Genomic DNA, 25727 nt, shown 5'->3' on the forward strand with positions numbered 1-25727 from the left:
TTCTTTTTGTTTTAATTCTCTTTATTTTTATCTTTATATCATTTATAAATATGTTAAAAATCTCCAAATCTCCTATCTTGCAATAATTATATCCTGAACGTTTTCTAGGTTTTTTTTTTTGTTGTTGATGATGTTTTTTCTCTTCTCTCTTTTTTTTATTTTTCCACTAAAAAATTTACACTTCCTCCCCTCCTCCTATTTGCCTCCCGCTCCCCCACTCCCCCTCCTCTCTCCCCCTCCCTCCTTAAGAGAGGGCAGGGAACCCTGCCCTGTGGGAAGTCCAAGGCCCTCCCCCTCTATCCAGGCCTAGGAAGGTGTGCATCCAAATAGACTAGGGTCCCAAAAAGCCAGTACATGCAGTAGAAACAGGTCCCAGTGCCATTATCGATGACTTCTCAGTCTGCCCCCATTGGCATGTTTTCTAGTTTATAACTTAGAATATTAAAATGTAAAACTCCTGGCATATATGTTATGCTATATACACTATATATCTATGCAATGTGTTTAAAAACATTCCGAATTATTTATACAAGTTTCCAAGTGAAGCTTCATTATAGGCTAGAAGGAGATATGTGGCCTTGTTCCTCTATAACTCAATACCTATGTCACCTTTTAATGCTGCAGCTTAAAGGGTTTCAAAGTGATTATTTGGTTTAACTCCACAGCCTCTTTCTGCCACATTGCCTTTCTTTATGGAAGAATATACCAAAATTTCAAGTGTGTTGTATATGTCAAGATTTTCTTCCTTTTCTTTCAAATAATTTTGAGATTAAGCTGCTCCACGGCTCTTACTATTCTGAGAACATGTAACTGTAGAGAGGGCTCAATGACTGCCCTTCCAGAAGACCCAGGTTCAATCCCTGCACACATGATGGCTCACCAGTTGTAACTCTAGCCCCAGTGGATCTAACACCCTCTTCTGGCCTCTGAAAGCACTGTAATATTGCGGTGCACAGATATATGTGCAGGCAAAATTCTCATACATAAAAAATGCAGTTTAAAATATTTTAAAGCTTTATTTAAGAATTTTATCGAATATATAAATTAATATGAAGGCATTCTGTATCTGTAAATTGAATAATTAGTATTATACTATCTGTGACTATTATTTATTTACTCAGCAATACTGACATAATATCTTTAAACTCTGAAAAGATCTAATGTATTTTTAATTTTATGGAAACTGGAAGAATAAAATACCGGTTTTGCTTATTCATATTATGCAGTTTTCTTGTTCCTTTCTGTGTATACTGTCATAGTATCTATATTTATTTAATTTCCTTTTTATTTGAAATTTTTATGTATAACTGATACCTTTATTTTCTCATTGTGCTAGATAAAATATTTGGTTCTCCAAAATTAAAGAGAAAGATTTTAAAGATTTTTTTCTTATTAAAAATGATGTTTATACAATTATTTTAATGCAACTTTAAAAAAGTTTATCAAGATAAGGAAGGTCCCTTAGTTTCAAAGACTCAGAACATAGTCTACAACATTTTCCTATGTCATATCATTATGACACCTTATGGAAATTTCTTCATTATAGACATTTTAAATGGCCCAGATCATATAATAAATAACACGATTGTTTCAGGGAGAGTTACATCAATCTAAAACTCATGACCACTTGAGCATTATTGCTGGAACCCTAGTGTTAAAGATGAATTTAAACAAACAATCATACTCAGGGGTGGGGTGCTGCCTTCAGGTTTCTATTGAAATGGGATGTACATGTCAGAATGGAAAAATAAGCTGCTGGGTGCATCCATTCTCCAGAGTTCCCCCAGACAGTTCTACTGACTGTGATATGTCCATAGTACATCTCATAGTGGTTGCTGTAGTAAAAGGGACCCAGCTGATAATGCTCAGATCCCCAGTGTAATCAGGTGATAATTTTTCTACAGTGGCTGCCTTCGTCATTTATCTGTCCTCTACTTTCTTTGGTGAAGGATGTAGGAAACTTTCAAGCATTTTTTAAGTGGTCCTTCACAGTCATTGCTTACTTGTTTAGCCATATGCTCTGCATGACTTCGGAATTTATTCTGTCAAGATTTTATTTGTTTTTACTTACTTTTCATTTTTGGATATTATTAAGCATTTAAGCAAGGAAATTTACACTCTAGATCTTTATTACTGCAAGCAGTGTGTAGTAGGAGTGTGGGCCCATTCTGTAGTGATGAGTCGAGCAGGCCTGCTTTTCGTCCTGCCCGGCTCCCGCACGACTAGCTTTTCCCCCAAAATGACAACACACAAATTGTATTCATTTAAACACTGCCTGGCCCATTAGCTCTAGCCTCTTACTGGCTAACTCTTACATCTTGATTAACCCATTTCTAATAATCTTTGTAGCACCACGAGGTGGTGGCTTACCGGGAAAGATTCAGCATGTCTGACCTGGTGGCTGGCTCCATGGCATCTGAGCTCACTTCCCTTCTTCCCAGCATTCTGTTCTGTCTACTCCACCTACCTATGTTCTGATCTATCAAAGGGCCAAGGCAGTTTCTTTATTAACCAATGAAAGTAACACATAGACAGAAGACCCTCCTCCATCAGCAGTATATTTCTATTAACTTTCATTAGCTGAAAATTAGTAAGGAGAAATAAAAGTGTACTGAGGAGCACAGTGGCAAATACATATCATTCATCATTTTCAGCACCCGATGATAATGAAGAATGTGATTCTGATATTTCTGAAAATGTAATTATTTTGTTTTAAGTATAACTAAAATAAGACTCATTATTTGCTGCATTTTACACAGAGAGAAGCCACTACTGTCCTTAGTAACAAAGATAATTTCAAAAGATCATGACTTATAATTCCCTACATATAACTCTACTTATTCTAAACACATGTATATGTTTGTTTGAAAATAGAGAGATTATATGATCCAGGGGAAGTAAAATCAATATGTTGGAGGGAAACTTGCATTCCATGTTCATGCAACACTGTTCACAAGTTTACAGGAAATGGAAACCACCTATACATTCACAGAGGGTTGTCAAATGCAGAATTATGACATATATGTATGTACTAAAATAAAGTTCAGACTTTCAAAAGAAGGAAATCCTATTATTTGTGATGATGCTCAAGAACTTGGATAGCATTATGCTATGTGAAATATTCCAGACAGAGAACAACATACATAATCTTCCTAATACACATAATGTGTAATAGTTGAACTCATATAGGCAGGATGTAGAATAATGTTTTCTAGGTGGTAGGTGTGTGATCTGGGCAATACTGGGCAAAGAATAGGGACAACGTTTCAGTTAGACAGAATGAGTAAGTTGTGGAATCTGTTGCATTGGGTGGTAACTATACCTAATAACAGTGTATAGAGTATTTGACAATTTCTAAGACAATAGATTTTGAATATTCCTTTCACCCACACAAAGGTAACTATTTTAGATGATAGATATCTTAATAATTTGGTATGGAAATAATTTCATAACCTCAGGATGTATCAGCACATTGTATTGCATGCCATTGCTACATATATTTTGTCAGTAACACCTCAATAAAGAAAAATTAAAAATAAATATATAATGGGGTTGTATTGAACATTTTCTTTTGATATTTTATTCTTAGGTTAATACATTTGTTTATGATCAAATTTCATCAAACATATCATTATAAAATAATATATCTTTATAGTTTTGTCATTTACCTTTGTATTTTTATTTACATAGGTCATATTTAAGTATGGTGTGAAGTAGTGATTCTATGTCTCTGGTCTTCTGAAGGAATTACTTAGGTTGATTTTTGTTCTGAAGTAATTGTCTAGGTTGACTTTGGGTCCAGACATGCACAGTGTAATTAGTTTTCTGTGTCTGACTTGTTTTGCAAAACATAATGTCCCCCAGATCTATCCATTTTGCTACAATGGCATGATTTCATTCTTCTTTATGGATTAATAACGCTCCTTTCAGTGAAGTTAATCTCCTGAAGGCACAGAGCTAAGTGAAAAACAAGATAGGGCCCTAGAAGAAATCACCCCAGGGGGCTGGCAGCAGCCATTGAGAGTTTTCCCTGCAGGGGGAATTTTCTCAAATGATAGGATTTCAGAATGGTGTCTTGCTGCTTTTCTCTGTGTTGTCATGGTTCTTATTGCCCCAATATTGATACCATGATTGCAATTTCATTTTCCAGGTGTGATGGAGCCTGCAGCTTCCTGTTTATTGGGATTCCTTTTGGCCTTTCTTCTCTTACAGTTCACAGTACCTGCCCAAGGTAGAGATATCCTCCCCATTTTATTGATTAAATTTGTTCTTTGGCAATTTCATACATGCTTACAAGGCATTTTACTTACTCTCCCCTAATCCTCTCTCATTTTCCTTTTGCCCTATCATTTCTTCTCCTCGTTACTTCTCTTTCTTACATTTGTGCTTTTTGCTATGCTTTGTAACCCACTGATTTTAACAAGGACTGTCTGTGTGATTGCAAGTTTGGGACTATCTGTTGATGCGTGGTAGACTCACACAACAGAAAGCAACGACTGTCTCTGCCTTAGAATCCATCAGTATTCAGTAGTTTAGGATGGAGGACTAGGGCCCCGAGAGTACCCTGAATGATAATGATAGGCTCCATCTCATGCAGGTCAAAGTGCTGGCTATTTCAGTGGCTGTGAGATTATGTTTGCAATGCCTGTGTCATTCTTGAAGACAACGTTTTATAGCAGTTTTCCCTCTCTCTTTGATCTTACATTTTTTCCTGCTTCCTCTTCCCCAATGTTCCTGAACCTTTAATTATCATTTATTCTAATTATTTTGAACACCTATTAGTCTCTCCATCTACCACCCTGTAGCACAGGGAATAAGGCCAACGATAGGCAAATGGGATTTCATGAAATTAAATAGCTTATGCAAGCAAAGGAAACGTCAGTCAAGTGAAGAATCTTTACTCCTAGCACTAGGGAGGCAGAGGTAGATGTCTGAGCTGAAAGCCTGCTTGGTGTACATCAGAACTTCTAGGTCAACCAGGGCTACGTAATGAGACCCTGTCTCAAAAACAAAACAACCAAACCAAACAAAATAACAAAAAGGAGTGCATCTGTTACAATAATTGAGAAAAGGAGGCCATGAATTTGAGTGAGAGCAAGGGAATGCATGGGAGGGGTTGGATGGAGGAGAGGAAAGGAGGGAAATTATCTCTGCTTTATGCCTGGTTATAGTTCCAGGTATGGTCTCCATTTTCTATAAAGAGGTATTTCTTTGATGAGAGGGTGATAGTTTCACTTCCATCACAGGACATAAATAAAAAAAATGTCTAATGGAGCCATTGTGAAATGTCATCCTTCCCACAGCTACAAAATCATGAATTAATCTCCCAAATGAAGCTAATATAATTTACTTCTTTTATATAAATGCCTGAGATTATATGCATAGGAATGCACATATATGCACCAAGTGTAATACACACATGTGCATATATGTACAGAAATACATGCATGTATGTATTAAAGTACTTATGTATCTATATATTCTTTTAAATAAAATGAAATGTACTATGCATATATTTTGAAAATTACTTTTAAAATATGAGTTTTAAGTAATTTTATGTGAATATTTTGCTATCATTTTTATAGTCATGGAGAATTCCCACCTTGTGATCACTCAAATCCACTGTACCTCTGTTGTACTGTATAAATCTACAGAATTATTGTGCTGTACCATTAAATAATAATAGAAGATATGTTACAGAAACTTATACTACTAAAATAAGAATGATTTATTTTTTCAAGATATTGTTTATTCAAATTCAATGCTAGTAATTTAAATTGTTAATATGAAACTTCAGATATATAAGTGTGTGTATGTATGAAAATTTTAGTATTAATCCTCAAGTCACATGTAACTCTGCATCATCCCTTGTTATTTAATTACACTTCACTAAATTGATTGAACTTTCTAGAGAGTTCTGACACCTCTGTGTATACCTAGACTAGTTCCTTCTACTTTGGTGTGGCTCTTACAAGAGCACAATACACACACAGCTTTCCCTTCTACAGTGAGGTTTCTGCACTGGCAGGTGCTAAACTCCCTGCGAGAAGAGCTCCCCTAGCTCCTACAGGCCTCCAAACTGCTCAGTGGTTTCTTTTCTCTGTTCTTATGTTCTCCTGAATATGAGATGAATTGAACCAACATCATCTTTACCTCATGGAGCTGAGAATTCATCAATCATCACCTTAAATTATTTAAAAGGAAGAAAATAATTAATTCCTTTTCCAGATAAGTTAATGTTTTGAAAGAACTTTATTCAGTGATTCAGTGACGATGTTCAAGATGTGGTGATGTAAATGCCAAAATAGACAGTGCAGCTTGATTTATAGCATCTGTCACCTATCTAGAATGGGGTTTCTTTCTTAGAAAGAGTGTGGATATCTTCCAGTCTATGGCTTTTTCTTTTTGCCCATATTCTGATATACAAAAATTACTAAATTTTATGAAGTTTGACTTTATCAGTTTTTCTCTGATTTGTTCTTATTTTTCCTAGCTTGTGGCTTATATTAAAGTATTGCTTTTTCCCTAATTGTTCCTATTCATATATAGGACACAGGCAGCAGCCCATTGATAATGAGAGCTTCCACAAACTTCTCAACTCTTGAATCCACACTACCAATCATAATGTCATCTTTCTCTTCTTCCTAGCAATGAGCTCCGATATACAAATTAGCATTCAGGTTCCAGATGCAGAAAGTGTACTGGTGGAGTGTACTTCAGGAAATTTGATCCCACCTGCTGAGATTACATGGAGAGACAGCAAGGGGAAAGTAATTCCACCCTCGTCAAAATTTGATTCTCAGGATAGAGCTGGATTATTGTACTTGAAGAGCAATATTCTTCTAAAAAACAGAACACAAGGTCCTATTACTTGTTCTATTTACAATGTAACTACTAATCAGGAGAAAAAGAGAAGTATTTTCCTCCCAGGTAAGTTCTTATGACTTGGTTCTATCAAAGATGAATTGTATTAAAGAGAGAATTGAGTGAAATATAAATGTGAAATATGTTACAAGTTACAAACTGTAGAGCTGCACTATTTGAGTGGCTGGAAATCAAAAAATACTATGCTATGGAGAATATTTTAAAGAACGGCAATGGGACTGGAGTGAAGTCTTGGAGGCTAAGAGCCCTTGTTGCTCTCTCTGAGGGCTGTTTGGATTTTAGAACCCATACTGGATGGCTCACAACCACCTGTGACTCCAGTTCTAGGTGATCCAGTGCTGTCTTCTCTACCCCACACATTCCTGAGGGCATGTGCCATCCACCCTCCCACATTCATAAGAAATACATCTTAAAGAGGGCATTGAAATAATTGGACAAAGAGTTCTCATTTTGTGTTGCATGTTAAGGATTCAAAAACTGTATGATTTCTACATAAATTTCTATTTCAAGATTTGGAAATTCTCATTTCTTTGGGGGTACATTGTTTTATAGTCTGAACTAGACAAGGAGAATAGAGTGAACCTAGCACTTTGCAGGCTGATCCTGGTATTCTCAGGCCCTACTCAAGTAACCCACCTTTCAGAGAAGAGGCTTTAGAAACCAAGCAATCCACTACACCTGGCCTCAGCGCTCTCTCTCTCTCTCTCTCTCTCTCTCTCTCTCTCTCTCTCTCTCTCCTTTCCAGCAACAAAGCACATGTGGTAGAAAAACAGGTGGAGATGCTGAGAAATCAACATTACTACAATCCTCAGGTCCTGCTCTTGGCCACCTTGAATTGGGCTATGACCATTGTGATGGTCAGAATTTCCTTCTGTCTACACTTCTCAGTGTTTCCGTATCTGACCTTCCTCTTCTCCACAGCTGTCTCAGTGGCTATCCTCCTTCCAATCACTGTGGCAAGAGCCCCTAGCCTCCCCGAGTATTTAACCTTCCTTTCCAGGTACATAGATTATTTCAGTTTCAAATAATAACCAACTCCCAGGTGTCCAAGAAAGAGCAATTGGAGGTGGGACAGGGAGAAGATATACCCTTCAAATGCATGTCCCTTATCACCTACTTTATCCACTCACTCTCATTGACTAACATTTTTGCCATTCTCCAAAAATCCCATCAAATTATGAATCCATCAATGGATTAATTTGCTGACAAAGTCAGAGCCCTCATAATCCAGACATTTCTCAGTGATTGGGTCTGCCAAATGAGGACTAAGACGGAAGTGTGAAACTTTACATTAGAAATGTGTATCCAGTTCTTAACACCAGGTCCTTCTGTTCTTTTATAGATGTCCTATTCAAACCAGGATATATGTCATTGATGTCAAAAAGACCTCCATGCCCTGTAACATATTTGATCATTATATTAGTTCTTCATTGTCTCAGAGGCATACTTGTTTTTGGTTCTTTTGTATGGAAAAAATATAAATCTACAGAAGGTAAAGTGTTCTGAAACCAATTCTTCTTGAAACTCAATACTCAGATGTGATACATACAGAACTATGTAACTCTGAACTTTAGTTCATCTCAATACTGTTTGTCAAAAGAGGTTCCAAAATCTTCAAAGATCCTCGTGTTAAGCTGCTACCTCCTTGCGTGGTTCTTAAGGGTTAGCATGCAGCTATCATCCCAATTCATCTCATTGTCTCAGAATTCCTTTACAGGCATCATTAATGATTTTCTTTCACTTTTGGTGTTTGCGGAATTATAATCATAATAGACCTTTTGTCTTCTGTAGGAACTTGTCAGCTTTTAGAGTTATTGCTGAAAATTTCTAGGTTCTTTTACATTGTTAGAAAGAGAAAAATACAGCCTCACCTCACTCTTCTCCTGAATTTCAGAAGTTGCAAGCTCACTACCGCCACAAGACGATGGCATTGGCTCTCCCTCTCCAAGAAGCTCTTGCTCTGCACTTGCATGCCATTCTGGGATGGAAGAAAACTGTCAGGCGCTGATTAGAAGAATAGGTGAGTGACTGAGATCTGGGCTGTACAGCTCTGCTTTCTAGGCCCCAGGTTCCTGGGCACATCCCGTGCCCCTCCCCTACCCATCACAGCTGGTTAGCAGCATCTTCCCCCATCCATCCCCTACAGCATCAGTGACCTGCAGAGGCATAGGCTCCACCTGTACTGATCAGAGGATGAATGGCCCCAGAGGCACAAGCACAACCGGCACTAATTGAAGGAAGAATCAACACCTGCACCTATAATTGTGCCAAATCCAAATGGGTAGATGGCATTGTAAGAATATATTTAACAGCATAAAGAGCGATGTGGCACAACCAGACCTACAACATCAAGCTGATTCTACAACAGCAATACCTGGACATCCCAACGCAGATGATGAAGAAGAATAAGACCTTAAAATATTTTATGGGAATTTCTCTAGTGCCAGATGTAGCAGGAATAATAAAAACCCAGAGATAGATATTGGTGTTCAACCCAAAACCCAGAAATGCAAAGTAGCTAAGCCACTAGAAAAGTCTTATCTCTACCAAGGTTGGGTGACTACAGACTAAACCTTCCTCTCCTCTCATCTGATATTCCCTCTAGTGTTGGAATTAAAGGCATATGACTCCCTAGTACTGGGATTAAAGGTGTAGGCCACCACCACCTGTACTGATCTTGTGTAGCCATGGGTGGTATTGAGACTCTCAGATATCCATCTGACTCTGTCTCCCAAATACTGGTATTAAAGGTCTTTGCCTCTGGTCTTTAGGCAAGATTTATTTATCAAAATATAAACAATATACCACTACAACCAGGTTTCTCCGTAACCCCATAATGACTTCCTTTATCAAGATATCTCTTTCATTGCGCTCCCTCTCTGTTCCACCTGCAATTCTGACATCTCAATCACTCATGTTCCCATCCCCCATCCCTTCCTATCTGCCCTCCTTCCAGTTTGCCTAGGAGACCTTAACTATTTCCCCTTCCTGGGCCCTGCATGTGTGTCCCTCTTAGGGTTCTCCTTTTCAGCCAGCTTCTCTGAGGTTGTGGCTTATAGCTTTCTTATCATTTGCTTGCATCTAATATCCATTTATGAGTGAGTACATACCATGTTTGTCTTTCTGGATCTGGATTACCTAACTCAGGATGTTTTTTTCTAGTTTATTCATTTGCCTACAAGTTTCAAGATGCCATTTTTTTTAACTGCTGTATAATACTCTGTTGTATAAATGTATCACATTTTCTTTTTTTTCTTTTTTTCTTTTTATTGTTTATTTATTTATTAAAGATTTCTGCCTTCTCCCCGCCACCACCTCCCATTTCCCTCCCCCTCCCCCATCAAGTCCCCCTCCCTCATCATCCCTAAGACTAATCCGGGTTCCCTGCCCTATGGGAAGTCCAAGGACCACCCACCTCCATCCAGGTCTAGTAAGGTGAGCATCCAAACTGCCTAGGCTCCCACAAAGCCAGTACGTGCAGTAGGATCAAAAACCCATTGCCATTGTTCTTGAGTTCTCAGTAGTCCTCATTGTCCATTCCTGGAAACAACCTAGATGCCCTTCAATGGAAGAATGGATGAAGAAAGTATGGAATATATACATATTAGAGTACTACTCAGCAGTAAAAAACAATGACTTCCTGAATTTTGCAGGCAAATGGACGGAAATAGAAAACACTATCCTGAGTGAGGTGAGCCAGACCCAAAAAGAGGAACATGGGATGTACTCACTCATATTTGGTTTCTAGCCATGAATATGTGACGTTGAGCCTATTATGCGTGGTCCTAGAGAAGCTAATTAAGAAGGTGAACCCAAAGAAAAACATTTAGGCAATGAAAGGAGACAGAGACAAAGACCCACATTGGAGCACCGGAATGAAATCTCAAGGTCCAAATCATGAGCAGGAGACAGAGCACGAGCGAGGGGTGCACCCACACACTGAGACAATGGGGATGTTCTATCAGGAAATCACCAAGGCCAGCTGGCCTGGGTCTGAAAAAGCATGTATCACATTTTCTTTATCCATCTTTGTTTGAGGGGCATCTAGGTCATTTCCAGGTTCTGGCTATTACCAATAATACTGCTATGAACAAGGTTGAGGAAATGTCCTTCTGGTATGACTATGTATCCTTTGAGTATAAGCCCAAGAGTGGTATCGATAGGCCTGAAGGTAGATTGAGTTCTAATTTTCTCAGAAACTGCTAGACACTTTGCTTCAACCCTGATACTCTTCACCAAGATGTGGACTAGGTCAAACTTCCTTATACACTTTCAGTGATGAAGTAGCTACTACTTCCCTAGCTAATTTGACTTATTTATTCATTTAATCAACATTTGTATATTGGATAGTTCATAAATATTAGAGCTGTTATAGACATTGAATATAGAGTAAAAGAGTGGATAAGAATTAATTTTGAATGATAAAACTCCTTATTCCCTTATTGTTCTTGTTGGTAGTTGCTGATACCTATGATCAAATATAATAAACAAACACCAACAAAAAACAGAACAAGTAAACTAATATACACACAAAGAGAACAAAGTCAATATTAAATACAAACCAAAAGAAGCAGGTAACAACAAAACAAATTTTTCTAGATCTTTTCACCGTTACTGTTCATAGTTACTTATTTCTTGCATGGTATAATTCAGAATAACACAACTATCTTACTATTTGCTTTCTTCTATAAATGTTTCAAAGTAGTCAATCAATCATTTTTCTAATCTAGATAAATATAAGGAAGCAAGGTTTGGTAAGCAACAGCATACTGCCTTGAAGCAATCTTTCTCACATTGTAGCAAGCTTCCTAGAATATACATGGAAGCTCAAGAGAAGAATAAATGGATGGCTAATAGAAAGGATGCTATAGAAATCTTGCTGGGTGCACAAAAGTCATTATAACTGCTGAAGTCTTGGTTTCCAAGGTAGCTTCTTTCCCCTTTAGCTAGCTCTGAGTTGCACAGAAACCCTACTCCATGAATCCTACAGTCTTTAGGCACTTAAGCATTGATACAAGGCTATAGCGAACAGGGCCCCACAGCATCCAAGTTATATTTTTCAGGCTGATTACATGCTGCACAGTTGTAAGAAAAATGAGAAGATATTTATTATTTGATTTTGTTTTTTAAGCCTTCTCTGCTTTCATCTTAAATGGCCATAGATCTTAGCTTCGCCCAATTCTAAGTTCTATCTTCACTAAAAATTCCTAACCCTAACCCTAAAAATCTTGCTTGCGAGGCTTTAGCCCTGAAAGAGGTTTAATAAACAAATGGGTACAACACTGAGACCTTCAAGACACTTCCTCTATTCAGCATTTCTCTTGCTGTTCCAGTGCATTCATTACCAAAGTTCTAGCTTCCTAAATCTTATTACTCACTCTTTTACAGATCCGAAGAGAAGGAGACTTGGCTATGAGCTTGTCTGTGAATGTCTACTTTCAGCTTTGTATATTGGCTTCCTTCCTCTCTACTTGACATTCAGGAGCCAAGGTGAGTGGAACGAGAACTGGGTCTGTCATTTCACTTTGTCTCTTCCCGGTGCCTTCTCATCTTGGAACTATTTAAACCTGAGTAGTCTGTTGCAGCATTAGCAGTCATGGTTCCAGTGACATCCCAGTGTCTTCAATTACTGACATTGGAACTATTTACTTTCCTAAATTTTAGGCTTCTATCATGGCTGCTTATATGTTCATACTCACAGTTACATCTGCTTGTAAAGCAGTGTAAAGGATGATCTCTCTAGGTCTTGCCTCTGTTTCATCCCAAATGTATAGACGTTCTTTTACACAGCACAATTTTTGGTGTCTCCTATCATTTACATTAAGCCAACGATTCATAAACATTGAAAAATACTTTTGGTTTAGGGATCCCCTCTGATAATTAATGGAAAAAAACAAGTGTGGTTTTTCTTTTGATTTCCTTTACATTTTCTGAGATGATTGAAAGCTGATGTTGGATTCTCTTGGATAAGCATTTGCAGGCTATTCAAAGTATGTGGTTGTTCTGTAACAGAGAGTGTTTATAGGATAGTATCTGAAAATTTAAAAATTTCTTTAATTTCATTGTGGATATCTGGAAATATTTTATAAGAAAACAACCAATAAAGTCACCCAAACAATCTAATTATTACTTATAAGTAGTTTGCATTCATCTATAAGACAAAATCGTATCAGATGTTAGATTCAGATGTACCTTCCTCTAGTTTAACCTGTATTTCATAATGACTGTCAATGAAACTCGTTCAATCTATTTCACTGCAAATCATACAAACCAGCCTCAAATCCTAAACAAATGAATGTAAAGGAAACTTTTCTGCGAGTCAATGTTAAAATAGCAAAACTCTATAAAGAAACTGAAGATAAAAGCAACTTCCAGCACTATGAAATATACTAAATGTCCTAAACCAATCTTTTTTTTTTTTTTTTTTTTTTTTTTTTGATTTTTCGAGACAGGGTTTCTCTGTAGCTTTTTTTTTTGGTTCCTGTCCTGGAACTAGCTCTTGTAGACCAGGCCGGCCTTGAACTCACAGAGATCTGCCTGCCTCTGCCTTCCTTGTGCTGGGATTAAAGGCATGCGCCACCACCACCCGGCTTCCTAAACCAATCCTTATGATTATAGTATATCTTTCTATCCATCTAACACTTATACAGCTATGCAATTTTAAAGTGATTTTGGCCACCAAGAAAGCAAGAACAATATTTTGAGTAACAGGAAATATGAATATATATGCATCTTTTCTCCCCATCTTCCTTCTTTCATCCAATTTAATTTTCTGTTGATATCCTTATATGCTGATTATAAAGACCATATCAGGATTAAACAGACTAATTCTAACTCTGAGAACTTTCATAAGAAGGAGCATCATAGAAATATACACATTCATTTGAGGAGTTCAAAGTAGTGAACACTGAAATAGTGTGTAAAAAATCACACAAAACAGTACATCTTATGGAATACTATGAAGAATAGAATTTAGGAGCTGATGGCTTGTTGATTAAAAGTCTTTCTTGCTCTTGAAGACGTCTGGTTTTTGCATCAGCATCTATATAGTAAGCCAAAATTCACTAGAATTACAATATTGGGGTTCTGAAGAATTCTTCTGGCCTCTAAAACTCTTATGTATAGAATAAAAAATAAGTATATTTGTTAAAAGACAATAGAATTTAGAAATTATTTTCCCTTAGCAATGTTGCAGCTGTTAACTGGTACCAATCTCATGCAAAAATTGGAGACAAAGACAATTGACAAGCTCTCCCATTGTGTATAGAGGGGCAGTCGTGAAAAGACTTAGAATTTTCAAAATTAGCAATGATGGTCTAGACTTTCTATGTATATTAAGCATATGAAATATACCTTTTGTATTTAAAAATGGAAGAATGCACTTAAAATATGGACAATGAAAAAATATTATAAAATATGAGAATATTTCAAAAGACCAAGTAGAACATCTATATAGATACATTTATACTAACAAAAATAAAATAAAAATAACTCAGTGGAAGCATTAGACAGGAGATCAAATGTAATGAAAAAGAGCTGGACTTCAGATATCAGGAAAGATACAGTGTGTACATAGCTACCACACATGGCACAAGCCCAGATTATGCACCAGTTAGCTCTCATCAGAGAAGCTCCAATTTTCAGTAGGTAACAGTCAGCAAGGAGATTACGGTGTCGAGCATAAAAGAAGTCTGAATGGTCATTCCTAAGCAGGATATTTATAGCCCGTCTACTTGCAAAGGCTCACGGATCAATGCAGAAGAAGAGAAGGAAATGTAAGAGCTGCAGGTGGTGGATGACTACAAGGAAATTGTTTTCTCTGTGCAGTTACACATATGAACTCACAGCAGTTGAGACAGCATGCACAAGACCTGTGCAGAACTGGGCCAGATAAAACTCCAGCATAGAGAGGTGGGTTGGGCATGAAGTCACACCCTTAGCTATAGAGGTATTGCTAGCGGATAGCTGCTGGGAGAGGGAGAATCAGTTTCCTTTAAGGCTGTGGACTCTTATATGTTGACCACGCTCCAATGAAGGAACACATCCAATAATATACAGGCAGCACAAATTGTACTAGGTGTGAGTGTGTGTGCGTGTGTGCATGCGCACGTGTGAGTGCACACGTGTACACACATTCACATATACACATACATCTCTCTGTGAGAGTACTCTTATTTTTCATAATAAATATCTGTTTGTCACCACAATTTCCTCTATTAGAATTTTCCTTAATGTCTAGAAGATCCTTATCATTGCATCAAATGCTTCCTTTTCTCCTTTGCTTAGCTCTCCTTTTATGTTTTTAGATGACTGCTGATCCCAGCTTACTACTTGATTCTATTTCTTACTGTGTTTTCACCTCTCTGTTAAAAATTTTCAACTCCAACTCAAATGAAGTAATTGCAATTATAATAACCTATTTCAGAACCCATACTTCTCATTCTTAATCTCACACACCACATTTTAATAACCTATCCATTTATTATTTATGTGGATTGAGATTGACTTTGAACTCTCAAATATTACAATTATATTCTTGGTATGCAGCGTATTAAAACTGCTGTCCTACTGAGCTGCAATGACAGAGCATGTTGACTTATTCAACTGCTCACTGCACTAATGTATTTCCTCTCTGCTTTACCTGCAACATCTTGTTTTGGCAGCTCCTAAACCAGAGAATAAAAATAAACCAGAGGGTGCTCTCTTCTTTTTGTGGATAAATGTGTAAAAATAACATTTTACAATTTACAAGCATGGCTCAAACTAAACTGTACAAACCCTTTGACTCCCTCAAACTGGAAAGTTATGTCATATAACTTTGGATCGGTGGCCTAAACTTTGCTCTCCAAATGAAGTCTACTCAAAGCCTCCTTTTTCTCTTTATTATGGACTAGGGTCCTGTGATATGGCTTATTAATTTGTGCATATTCAACTGTCTCTGTTTTATTTATTTTAAAACATGTTTAACATTTCTTTCTCTTTTTTCCTAGCTTCTATTTTGGACGATGCATACCCATTGTATAGTAATTGGCTGTGGGATGTATGCATAATCTTGGTTGTGATGATGATATTTTTCACTGGACTCATTTTGCTTCTACTTTATACCCTAAAGAGTAAGTGAATCAGTGGGGCGGGAATTCCAAGGATCAGTCTCCTGACTCTACCTAAATCCCCATGAATCTAATCTTTACTTGGTAAAAACTGGAGGAAATTAGAGACTTGGATTATTGCTATTTTTCTTTACTTCTATAAGCAGATTGGCCTTGCCAAGAGCTCATTAGGTTAGCATGTAGGCTAGCCTGTGGGTCACTATTATTGTTAAATTAGTTGAGAGTGGAAGATTGACATTTCCTGAGGACTTCCTTATGGATTTCACTGTTCCTCTTGTAAGTACTTTCTGTGATGCTAACCTCAGCTAAGGGGAGCTCTATCAGTCTTCTGCTCTGCAGTGCTATGTTACCATACTGAGCTTTGCTCTATGATGAAGTCTAATTTCCAATATTTAATGCTTGATTCTCACTGAATTATGTTTTAAGGAAGTATATTCTATAATTTACCAATACTACTAATTTCATAGATTTTCATTTATCCAGCTATTGTATCTAACTCTCTTTGAATGGTTACAAAGATATTCAATAAAGTAGACTTAGGAAAGGTCCCTAGGAGGCTACAAGCGAGAAAATAAGACTCCAGAGCTATTTAAGTCTTTTAAAATAGGGAGAATCTGGCCTTTTTTGGTTGGCTTCTTAGTTTCATTAATAAAATAATTTAAACATAGGTAAAGGGAAACTATGGTGCAATTTTAATAGTTTAAAAGAAAAACAACAGAACCCATGTGTAGTTGGATATAGTTTTTTACTGTTTTCTCTTTGGGGGGCTACCACTCAGCTCCCAAATAAATACATGGAGACTTACTCTTTCTTATAAATTCATGGCCTTAATTTGGCTTGTTTCTTGCCAGTTTTTCTTGATCTAAGTTATCCCATTGACCTTTTGTCTCTGGGCTTCTCTATTCTCTACTCCTTTCTTTCCTTCTTACTTCACAGCTGGTTTTGTAGTTGGGTGGCTGGTTCCTGGAGTCCTTTCCTCCTTCTTCTGTTCCTGCCTTTTCTTTTGTAGTCTCTCTGCCTGGCAGCACTGACTATACTTTTTCCTGCCTAGCTACTGGTCATTCATTGCTTTATTAAATCAGACAGGTGTTTTAGGCAGGCAGGTAACACAGCTTTTCAGTTTAACAAATGCAACATAAAAGAATACAACACATCTTTGCATCATTAAACAAATATTCTAAAACATAAATTAATGCAACACATCTTAAAATAGTATTTCAAAACACACACAAACTGTAAATTTTGGCATTTGTTGACATGGGGAGATGAAGAAGAGGAAGAGAGACAGCCGTACTTTTCTGAGACTGGCAAGTACTCACACCCAGAAAAGAACACTTGTTTTATAAAGTGAATGAGAAAGCCCAGTGTCTGCAAACCATGCTTAGGCATTTGTCCACTATCAGAAAGAAAAAAAGATTGAACAAAAAGGGAAAAGACACAAAAACCTAAAATACTTTAATAAGTTCATTTTTTTATTTAAAACAATATTGGTTGAAGCCATAAGGTAAAAATTTTATAAAGTCACAACATTTTATAATGGCCACATAAATTTTAATACAGGTTTTCTTCCAACACATGTTCTAAAAGGAAGCAACATATATTTGAGATCCTTTTATTTATTGATTGATATGGATTTTTTTCTAAGAATATTTTCTTCTTCTTCTTCTTCTTCTTCTTCTTCTTCTTCTTCTTCTTCTTCTTCTTCTTCTTCTTCTTCTTCTTCTTCTTCTTCTTCTTCTCCTCCTCCTCCTCCTCCTCCTCCTCCTCCTCCTCCTCCTCCTCTTCCTCCTCCTCCTCCTCCTTCCCCTCCTTCTTCTTCTTGCTTAATGCAATCCCCAAACATGATTTTCTTCTGCTGTTTTGTTTACATCAGCCAAAGAACAGAACCAACAGGATCGTTTAAGCCAAACTTCACACGAAGTTGATCAAGAAATATCATCACTTTTGGTAACTGTTATTTATTTGTTCGTTTGTTTGGCTGTCTGTCTGTTTTACATCTTGGCCATAGTTTCCCCTCTTTCCTCTCTTCCAAGTCCATCTGGCCCAACCCCACTCTGTTCTAATACCCCAGGTCACGCCTCCATTTCTGTTTAGGAAAGAACAGGTTTCCCATTAGTATCAACAAAACATGGCATTTCAAGTCATAGTAAGACTAAACACCTCCCCATGTATTAAGGCTGGACAAGGTAATCCAGTATGTTAAGTAGGGTCTCAAAACCTTTATAAAAAAAAAAAACAGAGATAGCCCCTATTCCCACTGTTAGGAGTCCCACAGTAGGACCAAACTATACAACTGCAATATATATGTTGAGTGCCTGGGTCAGTCCCATGCAGGCTCCCTGGCTATCGGTTGCAGTTTCTCTAAACCCATATGAGTCCAGGATTGTTGATTCTGCGAGTTTTGTTGTACTGTCCTTGACTCCTCTGGCTCTTACACTCCATTCTTTTCCTCTTTTGCAGCATTCTCCAAACTCTATCTAATGCTTGCCTGTGGGTCTGCATCTTTTCCCATCATTTGTTGGATGATGCCTCTCTGATGTCAATTGTGCTAGGCAGCAATTTGTTCACAGGAGATGACCAATAAAGCAAACATATCAGCTATTGCTAGGAGTCTAAGCTAGGCTTCTCCTTGTAGATGGCTGAGAGGTTTCCTTCTGCCAGGTTTTACCTGACCATAAAGTGCCCCCCTTTCCAGTAGTCTCTTTCAGTATTCTCATCTTCTGCCCCCCACAGCCCAATTGTTCACGTTCCCATCCTCACCTACCCTTAGTCCACTCATAAAGTCTCTTCTATTTCCCCTACCTAGGGAGATCTGGGTGTGCTCCCATGAACCCTCCTTGTTACCTACTCTCTCTGTGTCTGTGGATTGTAGCATAATTCTCCTTAATTTTACAGTTAATATCCACTTATTAGTAGGTACACACCATGTTTGTCTTTCTATGTCTAGATTACCACACTCATGATGATTTTTTGGGGAAGGAATTATACACACAAAAGAACAGAATTAAGCACAGCTCTTTGGTAGCCACATTTTTTTTTTCAGATGTGCTTTGTTTGTTGGAGGCAAGCAGGGGCACATCTCCTTTAAGCGAATTCTTCCTAATTCAACATTGGCAGTGAAAACTGTGTGACTTTTTTAGGGGAGGGCTTCCTGTTTGTGCTGGTTCTGTTATGGAGCACTTAAATGGGGTCTGTGAGCAGCTTGTTACAAACTGCTTAATGATGACATAAACCAGCTGTGTCCTTGGAGCTGGGGCAGTGAACATAGCTTGCAGAGCTGGTGGTGAACATACCTCCTAAGGGAAATTGGTCTGTAATTCTATTTCTTTGTCTAGTCATTGTGTGGTTTGGGTACCAGGCTGACTATGACCTCACAAAATAAATTTGGCAATGTTCTTTCTGTATCCATTTTGTGGAATCATTTGAGGAGTATTGGTATTAATTCTTCTTTGAATGTCTGGTAGAATTATGCACTAAAACTGTCTGACCCTGGACATATTTGGTTGGGAGACTTTTAATGACTGCTTTTATTTCAGTAGAGGTTATAGATCTGTTTAAAATATTTGTCTAATCTTGATTTAACTTCGGTAAGAGGACCTATCAAGGAAATTATCTGTTTCTTTTAGGTTTTCCAATTTTGTGCAGTGTACATTTTTAAAGTATGACCTAATGATTCTTTACATTTACTCAGATCTCTCTCAGAGTAAAATATCTATATATCTGCTCAGTGCCTAGGAATTTACAGAGAGGAAATCACCCAGGAAGGAAGTTGCAGTGAGGAAAACATCCTGGAACAAGGAAGTTGCAGTGAGGAAAACATCCTGGAACAAGGAAGTTGCAGTGAGGAAAACATCTTGGAACAAGGAAGTTGCAGTGAGGAAATCATCCTGCACCAAGGAAGTTGCAGAGAGGAAAGCATCCTGGACTAAGGAAGTTGCAGAGACGAAAGCATCCTGGACTGAGGAAGTTGCATGAGGAAATCATCCTGGACTAAGGAAGTTGCCATGAGAAATCATCCTGGATCAAAAAAGTTGCAGAGATGAAATCATGCTGTGCCAAGAAACTGTGACAATGAAATCTTAAATCTTCTTCAGCGCTTAAGATCAGATTGCAGTCTCAGCTGGGGAACTTGAGGTAGTAAGAAAAACAGAGAAGGATACAGATTTGAACTAAAAAAATTATATGTAAAACACATAATTGAGGGGTTCTTTTGATCATATTTTTTTCTAAAAAGTGTAGATTTTTATGACTAGAAACCAAATATGAGTGAGTACATCCCATGTTCCTCTTTTTGGGTCTGGCTTACCTCACTCAGGATAGTGTTTTCTATTTCCGTCCATTTGCATGCAAAATTCAAGAAGTCATTGTTTTTTACTGCTGAGTAGTACTCTAATATGTATATATTCCATACTTTCTTCATCCATTCTTCCAATGAAGGGCATCTAGGTTGTTTCCAGGTTCTGGCTATTACAAACAATGCTGCTATGAACATAGTTGAGCATATACTTTTGTTGTATGATAGGGCATCTCTTGGGTATATTCCCAAGAGTGGTATTGCTGGGTCCAGGGGTAGATTGATCCTGAATTTCCTGAGAAACCGCCACACTGCTTTCCAAAGTGGTTGCACAAGTTTGCATTCCCACCAGTAATGGATGAGTATACTCCTTTCTCCACAACCTCTCCAGCAAAGGCTATCATTGGTGTTTTTGATTTTAGCCATTCTGACCGGTGTAAGATGGTATCTTAAAGTTGTCTTGATTTGCATTTCCCTGATCGCTAAGGAAGTTGAGCAGGACCTTAAGTGTCTTTTGGCCATTTGAACTTCTGTTGAGAATTCTCTGTTCAGCTCAGTGCCCCATTTTATAATTGGGTTGATTAACCTTTTACAGTCTAGTTTCTTGAGTTCTTTATATATTTTGGACATTAGACCTTTGTCAGTTGCGGGGTTGGTGAAGATCTTCTCCCAATCAGTGGGTTGCCTTTTTGTCTTAGTGACAGTGTCCTTTGCTTTACAGAAGCTTCTCAGTCTCAAGAGGTCCCATTTATTCAATGGTGCCCTTAATGTCTGTGCTGCTGGGGTTATACGTAGGAAGTGGTCTCCTGTGCCATGTGTTGTAGAGTACTTCCCACTTTCTCTTCTATCAGGTTCAGTGTGTTCGGACTGATATTGAGGTCTTTAATCCATCTAGCCATAAATAAAGGACATTGAGCCTATAATTCGTGATCCTAGAGAAGCTAAATAAGAAGGTGAACCCAAAGAAAAACATATAGGCATCCTCCTGAATATTAACCTTCATCAGGCGATGGAAGGAGACAGAGACAGAGACCCACATTGGAGCACCGGACTGAAATCTCAAGGTCCAAATCAGGAGCAGAAGGAGAGAGAGCACGAGCAAGGAACTCAGGACCACGAGGGGTGCACCCACATACTGAGACAATGGGGATTATCTATTGGGAACTCACCAAGGCCAGCTGGCCTGGGTCTGAAAAAGCATGGGACAAAACCGAACTCGCTGAACATAGTGGACAATGAGGACTACTGAGAACTCAAGAACAATGGCAATGGGTTTTTGATCCTATTACACGTACTGGCTTTGTGGGAGCCTAGGCAGTTTGGATGCTCACCTTACTAGACCTGGATGGAGGTGGGTGGTCCTTGGACTTCCCACAGGGCAGGGAACCCTGATTGCTCTTAGGGCTGACGGGGGAGAGGGAGGGAAATGGGAGGCGGTGGCGGGGAGGGGGCGGAAATCTTTACTAAATGAATAAATAAATACGTAAATTTAAATAAAAAAATAAAAATTTCCCTGTAGAGGTAAGCTTGAGTTAGTCTTCTATCCTAAATGGCCCATTCACGTTCAGCCTTTTGTGCAGAAGGCATCATTTCCTCCACCGTGTTTCCTTCTCCCTCTCTGATTGTCCAGTCTTCGGTTCTCTATCACCATGTCTAGTCAATACTCCACCAACCCTAAACTGTTCTGTCTACCTTGGGCAGCTTATGCAAAAGACATTAATGAATATCAGATTTAACTTACTCCACTTATAAACTGTTCATTACTCTTGTGAGAAAGAACCTTTTCTTGCCATTTCCATCATTAATGATGTTCACATTGAAAAAAAGTGTAGATTTTTAAAAATACATTTTTAAATCAACATAGAATTGCATTGCTTCCCTCCTTCTTTTTCTTCCCTAGCTCTTTTCATGTACCCTCCTTCCAACCCATCCCATGCCACCCTGTCAAATTGATAGGCTCTTTTTCTTTTTTATTATTGTTAAACACTCACATACATGTATATGTATGCACAAATATATAAATACAACATGCTAAGACTGTTTTTGTTTTTGTGTATATATGTAGTTTCAGGGCAAAAATATCGATTTTGATTTTGAGCTTTGTCACAATGTAGGTACCAATGAGTGTCCATTTGGTCTGTGATCCATATGCACCTCCACATCTTAAACTCAGTAAGGACTGAATCAATATGGATTTGTAAAAAATAATTTTTTGACAAATTTTCTTCAAATGTGAACATAGGATTTTATTTTTGAAGAAAGTATGATTGAAGGCAATAAAAGCAATGATACAAACTTTAAGGAAAAGTATTTTAGAACAAATAATGTACTTTTGTGTATAGTCAATATTTAGCAGCAAAATAAAATGTTTTCTTAATTATTACAAATTCTAAAATTATGTTACCTATGTGTTAGTTTTGAAATTTTCATAAAATGGTATCAAAGTAAATATAATAGCACCATAAATAATAACCACCAGATTTATAGAAACGCAATTAGTAAACATAAAATGAATCACAAAGTCTATATATTTCCTGAATGAATTAAAATATATCAATGAGAATGGCTGAAGAGATGGCCCAGTAGTTGAGTATTTGTTGCTCTTCCAGAGGATCAGAGTTTGGTTCCCAGTACCCATGTTAGATGGTCCATAACCATGTAAACTCCAGTTCCAGAGACTTCAAAACCCTCTCCAAGATTCTTTTTCAATATGCACGCACATGTACATACCCGCACACAGTCATAGACAAAATATACACACAATTAAAAGTGAAAAAAATCCTTAAAACACATCACTTAGAAATATAAATGGACCCAAATATAGTATTCAAGATGATGCTGAAACTAAATGAAATAAAAAATAGGTGCTTGGCTATTTTAGAATATATCCTTAAGCAATGATAAAAACAGTTTCAATGTAAAGAGATAGAAAAGCAATCAGTAAATGTGACCTGTAGTCTTTAATGACTAAGCCATCTTTCCAGCTCAGATCTGAAAGTTCCTTCCATATTAGCTAGCTTTCATAGTTCTGGAATGTACCATGTATGCTACCAGAGGGTAAAAGCAATCATTAATTATACCTAGCTGCGAACCCTGCAGGCCTGCTGCTGTAACAATGGCACAAACATCAAAAGATTAAGCAACCACTTATTCATTAGATTTAAGTTTCCAATCTACAAGATGAGTGCCATATCTGGCTCCATTATCAGGCAAAGAACCTGTGATTAAACAGGATGTAGACTTCAGGCGTGGGGAAATCTACTGCCATGATACTGATAGATGGACGTAGCATTAAACCAATACTTAATTATTTGTTATTATAGATCACTGCATCTCTGAAAACTCACCTGAGAAGCTCAGATTTGTAGTAAACAATAAATAGCACAGAGACTCACAACTGGACAGGGTAGAGGCAATAAACAATTACAGAATGGTCAGCCTTACAGGGTTGTATACTCCAATCCCCTCTCAGGGATCAAGGGTCACTATAGAAGCACGTATAGAAGCACAAAAGAGCCAGAAGTGGTGAATAACTGCAAGGAAACAGTATATTCTGATACAGCAGGTTAGCTACATACACGAACTCACAATAATTGTACCAGCCTGAGAAAGACCTATGCAAGCCTAAACCAGACCAAACCCCAGCAAGTAATGGGGATTGGACATGAAATTTTATCTTCAGTTTTGGAGTTACTGGCAATTGTTAGCTTCTGGGAAAAGGAGAGACAGATTTCTAAAATTATGACCCCCTTGAAATTTCCTATGCCAAAGAAATGAGTCCATTACTTTTAAGTTCAGCCTTATGAAAATTAGCAGGATGTGGATAGAAGATAGCCAGACTTTATGCCAAAATGTTCTGTGAATGGCCTTTAGCCCAGTTGTCTACAGAGACTTTATTTCCCTTGGAAGCTGTTGAGCTGGGTCTATTTCAAACACACTTATCTTAGCACTGTCTTCCAGGCTCCTAGTAGAGTGGCCTGCTAAGTTCTCTCTCTGTATAGGGTCCATGTACTTTTCTAGTCCAAAGTTCCAAAGTCTTTTACATTTCTTCAAAACCCGGCAGGTTAGGATTCTTCACAGCAATACCCAACCCTTTGGTAATTAACACCTTCATTAGTTACTTTTGATTACTGTGGTAAAATGCCACAATCTAAAGTGACTTACAAAAGAATCTTTATTTTTGATTATGGTTTCAGGGATGTGTGGGGTCCCTGATGTATAGACAGATAAGTAATATAGCAGGTGACTGGGTCAGGAAACTGAGAGATCCCACCCGGACAATACAGAGGGTCGCAAAGTCTGTGGTGCTGGTAATGATGTTGACATTCAGCAGTAGACGTAGGAAGGAGGCTTATTATCTGAGATTGTAGCTATGCCTCCTTCATTCCTACCACACCCTTCCTAACTGTTGTAATATGAGCGGCAGAGCTGCGTCCCCGGCACCCGGCCGCCTGCATGGCTAGCTTATGCTCCAAAATAATTACACGGAAACTGTATTCTTTTAAACACTGCTTGGCCCATTAGTTCTAGCCTCTTATTGGCTAGTTCTTACATATTGATCTAACCCATTTCTAATATTTTGTGTAGTACCACGAGCTGGCTTACCAGAAAAGATCTTAACCTGCGTCTGTCTGGAGTGGGAGAATCATGGCGACTCCTGACTCGGCTTCTTTCTCCCAGCATTCTGTTCTGTTTACTCCACCCACCTAAGGGTTGGCCTATCAAATGGGCCTAGGCAGTTTCTTTATTAATTAACCAATGAAAGCAACAGATTAATACAAGACCCACCTCCATCAGCTAACATCGTCTTGGGAGACTCTAGAATATACAAGAAGGGAAAATTTAACTGAATAGGGGCTACTTAATGCAGGCCAAATGATGGAATTTGCTATGATGAAGCTGCTCAGGGACCACTCATGGACTTGTGAGCAGCCTACTACTCATGTTCCTCAAGTACCAATAATCTCAGTGGCTCACCAAGTTGGACTTGGGTGGAATTTTTATTTGGCCTGTGCCTGATGCTCAATATGGAGTGAATAGATGTTCACATCTTCTTAGGAAAACTTAATGTAACAGTGCCCCAAACAGCATCCCATGTGTGACACCAAAGAATATTGCAAGCTCAGATAATAATTACACCCTCTTGTACAATGTCTGCAATGGTCTCTGTGTGCCTGGACTAAAGGAAGTAAGGATATTTATTCTGATGACCCTGGGTTCACAGGTTACCCTGAAGATTTCTTCTAAAACACTTCTCTGAGTTAGTAGCCTCAGTCGGTGATGTGTGGGGTGTGGCCTCTTACTGAGATGCATTCAAGGTAATTCTCCATTGCCTAATGACCCCAGCATCTTCAGGGCCATGGTTTTCTTGGCCAAAACTTCAAGTTCCCTTCTTATTTGCACAAACTGCAATTTTCCAAAAATAAACTTGTTCTGCT

At 38.0% G+C, this 25727-nt stretch overlaps 1 protein-coding gene across 1 annotated transcript; it reads left to right on the top strand.

Annotated features, from left to right (window-relative positions):
• The first annotated feature begins 4137 nt into the window (after positions 1 to 4137).
• LOC130884335 (selection and upkeep of intraepithelial T-cells protein 10-like) lies at positions 4138 to 16006 on the top strand. Its single transcript, XM_057785439.1, has 6 exons — positions 4138 to 4231; positions 6649 to 6930; positions 8228 to 8384; positions 11928 to 11967; positions 12303 to 12375; positions 15876 to 16006. The coding sequence occupies exons 1-6, from the start codon at positions 4156 to 4158 to the stop codon at positions 16004 to 16006; spliced, it is 759 nt and encodes a 252-aa protein (XP_057641422.1). The 5' UTR covers positions 4138 to 4155.
• Positions 16007 to 25727: the final 9721 nt, after the last annotated feature.

The sequence above is a fragment of the Chionomys nivalis genome, chromosome 11 (assembly GCF_950005125.1).
Source record: "Chionomys nivalis chromosome 11, mChiNiv1.1, whole genome shotgun sequence".
Taxonomy (NCBI): Eukaryota; Metazoa; Chordata; class Mammalia; order Rodentia; family Cricetidae; genus Chionomys; species Chionomys nivalis.

Excerpts from the sequence above, each read along its gene's own strand:
- LOC130884335 (XM_057785439.1), top strand. The coding sequence starts at position 4,156 with ATGGAGCCTGCAGCTTCCTGTTTATTGGGATTCCTTTTGGCCTTTCTT. Across the intron at positions 4,232-6,648 it reads GTTCACAGTACCTGCCCAAG|CAATGAGCTCCGATATACAA; the intron begins GTAGAGATATCC and ends TCTTCTTCCTAG. Across the intron at positions 11,968-12,302 it reads GGCTGATTACATGCTGCACA|CTTGTCTGTGAATGTCTACT; the intron begins GTTGTAAGAAAA and ends CTTGGCTATGAG.